Source organism: Chinchilla lanigera, unplaced genomic scaffold (assembly GCF_000276665.1).
Source record: "Chinchilla lanigera isolate Chin_1 unplaced genomic scaffold, ChiLan1.0 scaffold00030, whole genome shotgun sequence".
Lineage (NCBI taxonomy): Eukaryota > Metazoa > Chordata > Mammalia > Rodentia > Chinchillidae > Chinchilla > Chinchilla lanigera.
This window is the reverse complement of record NW_004955431.1, coordinates 1,983,416-1,991,215: the sequence shown is the minus strand read 5'-3', so window position 1 is coordinate 1,991,215 and position 7,800 is coordinate 1,983,416. Positions and strand designations below refer to the sequence as shown.

The following is a 7,800-nucleotide window of genomic DNA, read 5'->3' as shown; positions in this document are numbered from 1 at the left end:
AGGAAGGAAGGAAGGAAGGAAGGAAGGAAGGAAGGAAGGAAGTGGGAAGAAAGAGAGAGAAGGAGAAAAAGAAAGGGCAAGAGAAATAGAAATGGAGCCTAAAGATGTGAATGAATTACTGCAATCTCAGGATAAAATGTTAGTGAAGAAGGAGTTGTTTCTTATGGATAAATAGAGAAAGTGGTTTCCTGAGATATATTCTACCTCTTATGAGAAGGCTGTGAACACGGCTGAAAGGACAAAGGATTTACAATGTTACATAAATTTAGTTGATAAAGTAGCAGCAGGATTTGAGAGAACTGGCTCCAGCTTCAATAGAAGCTCTACTATGGATAAATAGCACTGCATGCTACAGAGAAATCTTTCACAAAAGGAAGAGTCAATCTATGTATCAAATTTCACTATCATCTTATTTTAAGAAACTGCCACAGCCACTCCAACCTTTAGCAATCACCACTTTAATCAGTCAGTAGTTATCAACATTGAAGCCACAAAATATTACAACTTGCTTAAAGTTCAGATGTACATTAGCATATTTTAGCAATAAAATATTTTAATTAATGTGCTGCATATACTTTTTTAGATGTAATGCTACTGCACAGCAAATAACTATAGTATACAATAAACTTAACTTTTATATGCACTTGGAAAACAAAAAAAAAATGTGCAGCTCACTTTACTGTAATATTTATTTCATTGCAGTAACCTGGAACCAAACTTGTAATACCTCTAAGGTATGCCTATAGATATACACCTATGATAAACTTTTACCTTTTACCTAATACAGCTTCTCTTTGTCATATCCAAATCGTCAGTCAGCACCACTACTCTTAGGCTTTGAAGCCATTATTAAGTGAAATAAATGTGACAGCGTTTGAATACATACCATGACAGTTAATTTGATAACCAATATGGACATATGTCACTAACAGGCAAGGAGCATATAAAGCACAGATACGCCAGGCAATGAAATGATTTACATCCCAGGCAGGTAGAGTGAGACAAGAAGAAATTTCACCACACTATTCAGAACAGAACATAATTTCAAACTTAGGAATTGTTCATTTCTGGAATTTTCCATTTAATATTTTTGGATTGCAGATGACTACAGGTAACTGAAACTGTGGAAAGTAAAATATCAAGTAAGGGGAAACGAACATAAAGCTAATGTTTTCTGCCTTGATGTCCAAAGCCATTTCCATCTTACTACACTGCCATTTGAGATGCAAATAGAAAATCAAAATCCTAACAACTGATTCACCTTGAACACAACAAGAACACCATTCCTAGCCAATTTCTTAATGAAAAGTTCCTTTTTCATATGCTATGAGTGTGGTATAAACAACATAAAATCTAATTTTGATGGCAATCATAGCATCATCTTATAAATGTCTTTTGAAAAGGAAATAATTTTCTAAATAAAGTACCATAAAACTTTTATTAAAGAGGATTCATGGAGACTTTCATAAATATATAAACAACATTCCTAATTCTAAAGGAGTTAACAATAAGGATTTTAACAAAATCAATATCCATGCATTTAAAAATTCAACCATTTAGGAACTGGGAATGTAGCTCAGTGGTAGAGGACTTGCCAGCATATGCAAAGACCTAAGTTTGATCTCCAGTGCCAAAAACAAACAAATAAATAATCATTTAACTGATCCTCAAATTCTTCTAAACATTATTCTAATAATAACATTAACAAGATTAGTCCTTAAGTGATTATTCTGCTTGAATACACAGTCATTTCCGTAGGCACTCATTGATACGAATAAATGCTTAATGTGCATTAATGTAGTTAATCTGCACAATGACTCCAAGTTCCAGATAATTTTGTTAGCCTGTTTTACAGATAAGAAAACTAAGGCTTGGAGACTTTAGGTTATTTGTTTAAAATTATGGAGTTGTTTAGTATAGTTTTTGTTTTTACAATCACTAGCGACTGAACTTAGGAACTTCTGCATATTAGGCACGCACTCTACCACTGACTTACATTCCCAGCCCTTTTTATTTTTATTTTGAGATAGGGTCTCAGTGAGTTGCCTAAGCTGACCTCAAAATTGCCATTCTCCTGCTTCATCCTCTTAAGTAGCTGGAATTACAGTTGTACTCTACCTTGCCCAACTAATTCCAAATCTTAACCCATTCTCTAGTCCAATATACATTATCTACTTTCAATTGCCAAAAAGGATTTCCTCCAAGTTTCTACCTTTCTCTTCTTGTTTCAGACAAGATAGACAGCTACTACTAGAAGAGCTGCACTGGACATAGATTCATCCTGTCATTACATGTGCTTGTTCTTGTTCAGAACTTTGTATGTCCTAAGGAACACGCTCCATCACATTCTCCCGGAGAAATTACTACAAAAACGGAGGCCAAATTCTCAGACCAACCCTCAGAAACTAGACTATCACTTAAAGTAATATGTCAAGGAAAACTTCATTGAATTATTACAAGACAAAAAGATATCATCATGTTCTGTCATACCCTCCTCCAAAAGGTACCCCCAATCCCAAAGGTAACATTAAATTCTTTTGTTGTCTTCCTCTAGCACACAACCAAGAATGATTTCACACATCCTTGTCCCATCATGAGCTTCTTCAGTAAATGAGACTTAAATTATACCAGTTTTCAGGGAGGACAGGTACAAAGGTAGGAAGAGAAAAGGGTCGGATAAGACAGTTTATGCATGTATACACTTATATATTTAAGTCTGAAGCCTAAAAGAGCCTTTTTTATTAAAACTATTACAGTTCAGTACCAAAAATAGTTATGTGAATTAGCACAGAAATCTAATTACCATACTGCACTTGAAAACAGATTTGGAGCACAACACACTTATAAATTGGAAACAAACTTATAAACTGAAAACTGTACTCATGAGTAGTCCTATAAGCAGCTACCTATTTCTAATTTTCTAAAAATTCAAAGCTAATATTTGAGGAAGAGGGACACATGGACCTATCACTCCCTTCAACTGCATATGCAGTAAAAGTAGCTTTATACATAAAGTACCCAAGTCTGTAAAATAAACATTAGATGCTTTGGGATAATTACACCCAAGTCATATATCCAAAATACTTCAGTGTCCTCATTTTAGATAAGAAGTTGATACTATTTTCAAAGTTTTGGAATTATGAAACTTATGTTCTCTTTTTTATTACCAGAGACTTTTAAAAAAACTTTTTAAAAGTTTTTTTTATACTGTGATAATAAGAAAGTGTCTATCTGGAGTGAAATTTAACAATAATTGTCAAATCATAAAAATGTTCATAGCTTTTGACTCAGTAATCCAACTTGTAAGAATTTACTCTAATAAAAATACCAGAGATCATTAATTAATTTAACAAATTATCAAGGACTTATTTTGTGCCAGGCACTACTTTTATGTATAAGCGTGTATCTCACATTGCTTAATAGCATCAAAAATTAGGAGAAAAACTAAACACCCATTAGTAGTAAGAGTTAAATTAGAATATATCCAACAGATAAAATATGATACTGCCACTATAAACCATATTGCCAAAAATACTTAAGAAAATATAAGAAAATGTTCATGATGTTAAAAACTACATGTAAATATATATAACCATATGTATAATCCCAAATTTGTATTTGGAGATAATATTTCCTAAGGATCTTGGTGTAGATACCTTAACCTCTCTGTACCCAGTATCTTTGTGTATAAAATTAAAATTTTACATATCAGGCATGGTGGTGGCCTATAATCCCAGCACTCTGGAGGCTAAGGCAGGAGGCATTGTGAGTTTGAGGCCAGCCTGGGCTACAAAGTGAGCTCAAAGCCAGCCTGAACTGATAGCAAGACCCTGTCTGAAAAAGACCAAAAAAAAAAATTAAAATTTTACATGTAAAATGAAGATTTTATATCTTACATTGTTAAATGACCTATTTGTAAAGTATTTATAATAGTCCCCAAGTTCATATCAAAACAATAGTAATTGCTTCCTGCTGTTATAATTACACATGTACATATATAAGCAAAAAACCCTGTAAGAAACATATCAAGATATTATCATAAATTCTAAGCCCGGCGTGGTGGCGCATGCCTGTAATCCCAGCACTTGGGAGGCTGAGGCAGGAGGATCATTGCGAGTTAGAGACCAGCCTAGGCTACGAAGTGAGTGCAAGGTCAGCCTGAACTGCATAGTGAGACCCTGTTTCAAAAAAGACAAAAAAGAACAAAATAAACAAAATAAACAAAATAAATTCTAACAAAACTAAATGTGAGACAATGAGGAAATCTGAGTACTGACTGCCTATTAGAAGATATTAAAAATTACTTTTAAGACACAGCTGTGCTTCTTTAAAGTCCTTATATCATAATGAGGTATTTATGAATCAAATATGGTATCTAGGATTTGCTTTTAAATACTCTGTGCAAAGTTTATATAAGGAATTTTTTTCTTAACATTTTTAAAGTTATCATGGTTAAGTTACCTCTGTTAATGCAATTATTACTAGTTTTTATTTTCTTACATTTTCTATTTTTCAAATTTTCTAGAGTGATTTGAAACTATTTTTAAAATGAGAAAAATAAATTTCAAAAAACTTAAAATTCTTACCAATCCTCCATCCACAGATGAAACTTTCTCCCAAGTTAACCAAGCTCTTTCTCTGACGCAATCTGCTATCTTTAATTTCTGACATAATGCAGTAAAATCAGGTTCTTCAGTTTCTTCAAATTCAAGCCTGACAAATGAAAATAATCATATAATAGGTATACAAAAATCAAACTGATTAAGTAAACATTTTTTCAACAGTTTGAACATGAAAGCACTATTCTGAAAGAAAAATTATTTTCAGAATTTATTCTTTCTTTTAAAAAAGTACACACAGAATTTAAACGTATGTTTATCATTTTCATAGTCTTCCTAAAATAAGAGTATCACACAGTGAAAAATATCTGTTGGCATGGTGAATCAAATATACTCCAGAGCAGCAAAACAGCTCTGTGAAAGAAAAATACAACAGTCAACACTGTTTGGGAAAATGGAATAATTGTAACAACAAGAAGAGAAAAGTCCACAGGTAATATTACACATGCAATTCAATGCCAGTTACTTTGCTAAACTGTAATCTATATCAACATTTTATATAATATCCCTATTACTATTTCTCATGATAATTAACTTGATATCAATTATTGCATAGCTTATTTCTGCTCCTTCCCCTTGATCTTTCTTAACCAAGATCAGCAATCAATAAATTCCTGTTGGCTAACTCTTTTTCATTCATTTAATACCTATATAATATCTAATAACCGTAGTACCAATAATACAAAGCACAAATTAACTTTTGAGTATTTACTATGACCCTATACAAAGTGTCTCAGATGCATGGTTTCACTGACTACCCACACCAGCTACATTAAGCCAGTACTCTATAATTATCCATGTTTCACAGATGTCTTGAGATCATGACCAGGTAAGAATAAACCATGATATGAACCAAACACTAACACCATAATCCAAGCCCCTGACCATCACTCTAGATTGCCTTCCTCAACACATATTAGTCCTTGATTATTTCAATAGTGAAGGTGTAGCATGCTGTTCCCCTCCGTTTCCCTTCCAACTATGTCACTTAGACCACAGACAATGCAACATAAATAACATAGCAAGTTTCATAGTAGAAATGGACACTGTCACTGCAAGTGCAGTTGGACAAGGGCCTGAATCTCCATCCCTAAGCAAGTTTCTCAGCTTCAAGATTGCCAGGCAGTGGTCTTGCCCTTGCTAACTATAATCACGTGCCACATAACATTTCAATCAATGACAACGTCAGTATACAACGGTTGTCCCATAAGATTATAACGGAGCTGGAAAAATTTCACCACCTAAAGACACCTTAGCCAATGTAAGGTCCTAGCACAATGCCATTACTCACATGTTTTTAGTGATGCTAACACAAACAAACCTACTGTGCTGCTAGTATAGCACATTCCATTATCTATAGCACATAACATTTAATAATAAATGATTGTTACTGGATTCTGTATTCACCACACCATACTTTTCATCATTACTTTAGAGCTTACTATTATTTTTTAAAAGAAAGTTTACTGGAAAAAAAAAAGTATATTGTATTAGGCTAACAGGAGCGTCACACATTTTGATTGTAGCAGGATGCTATACGAAGTAACTGACCTATGCCATCTAGATTTGGGTCAGTGCACTCTCATGTTTGCTCAGTATTTACCAAATGACATAGAGACCTGTGCTAATGAAAGTTTTCGTGCGTATGGAAAAACAAAAGCAGACTATATCTTACATGCATTTGCCTTATACGAGAATTTCTGATTATTTCATCATGTAAAGATGTATTAAATAATGTGTTTTTAAAAAAGTAACAAGGTCCTTCTTTTCCAGGTGATGGTAAGAACTTCAAAATTTCTGCTGTAACCAGCAATGCTCCCACAGCTATGTGAATTTGTTAAGGGTATCTATTACTGTTCTTTCCAAAGGGAAATTTTCAAGCACTAAATACATCGAAGTTTAAGAAAAAGTTAAAGTAGTATCTTTTCCTAAAACATCCCCCAGACGTAGCCTTTTTCCCAACCAACATGATTTTAACTGGCGTGTAAGACAGTCCATTTAAATATCTGGGTTTTAAATAGCCTTGCACAATCCATTTCCAAAATCTTATTCCAATCTTTCTCAATTTGGCCTGAATTCTGTTAGAGTCTGTGGAGTGGAACAAAAGGTACTATTCAGTGAAGATAAAATGAGGCGTGGTGATGGACTAGAATGGGAGAAACAGCGGTGGGGAACAGAAACAAGTCTCATTTCCCTGCAATGGTCTGTCCTCTCAAAAGCAAAACCATTGTTGACAATAGTGACAAATATACTCCTTCAATTGCTTCATCATAAAGTACCCCAAAAGAGAAAAATAAGATTCTGAAATACAATAAATACCTCCCTGTCGTGTTCTACTGCATCCACAAGGACTTGTGCAAATTTAAACTTTATTTAATAAGAGGGTAGGCAACGTTCCTGTGAGCCGAAGAACACGACTAACTTTGTACCAGCCAAAAACAAAATCAAAAGGAGACACCCGGATTCTTGCTGACTGGAAGTCAAAAGCAAAAATGGAAGAAATAATGAGGCATGCTGAGGCCGACTAAGACGCAAAAAGCTTCCTAGTCCGCGGGGAGAAAAGGGGAAGTTTAGAAACTTCTAAGCTCTTGTGCCTCAAATGTCTCATGAAACTTTTGCCAACAGACCAGTTCCCCTAAAAAGTTATGTCCTATCAATCAGTACAGATGGCCCCAAGCCTCCAAGGCCTTGAAGCATTGTTCTAAGGAAACCTCACAAAGCCCCTCGGCCGAGTATCCCGTGGGCAACTGACAACCACGGCCCTGCATTTCACCCGCAAGGCCTCTCCTAGGGCTGGGCTGTGAGGGTGCAGCGCACGCCCAGGGCGAAAGATTCCCAACTGTTGCATCGCGGGAGACAAACAGAAAGGCAGACGACCCCGGGAGAACTCCAGATCTCCACAGGAGAAAAACTCCACAACAGTCCTGCTTGTGTCCGTGCGTGTGTGCGCGTGTGTGCGCGCGAGCGCGCGCGTTCGCTGGGGGCTCGCAGGGACCCGCCGCCTCCGAGCCTCGGTCTCGCCGGCGGAAACACTGCACCTGTCACTTCGCTCAGGAGCCCGCGCCCCACCCGCCCGGCACCTGTCAGGCCGGGGCCGAGACCCCTCGGAGAATGCCCTCGCCCGCTCGCGCCGCGGAGCGCTGACACCGTCCTGCCCACGCCGCGCCGCGGAGGGGACGGA

General features: G+C 36.2%; 1 protein-coding gene across 1 annotated transcript in view; it reads right to left on the bottom strand.

Moving 5' to 3' along the window:
* Rb1 (retinoblastoma 1) overlaps nt 1-7,800 on the bottom strand; it is a 163,812-nt gene that overhangs the window by 133,361 nt on the left and 22,651 nt on the right. Inside the window, exon 2 of the mRNA XM_005387557.2 lies at nt 4,587-4,713. Coding sequence (XP_005387614.2) covers nt 4,587-4,713 — 127 coding nt within the window. The remainder of the gene's footprint in view (nt 1-4,586; nt 4,714-7,800) is intronic.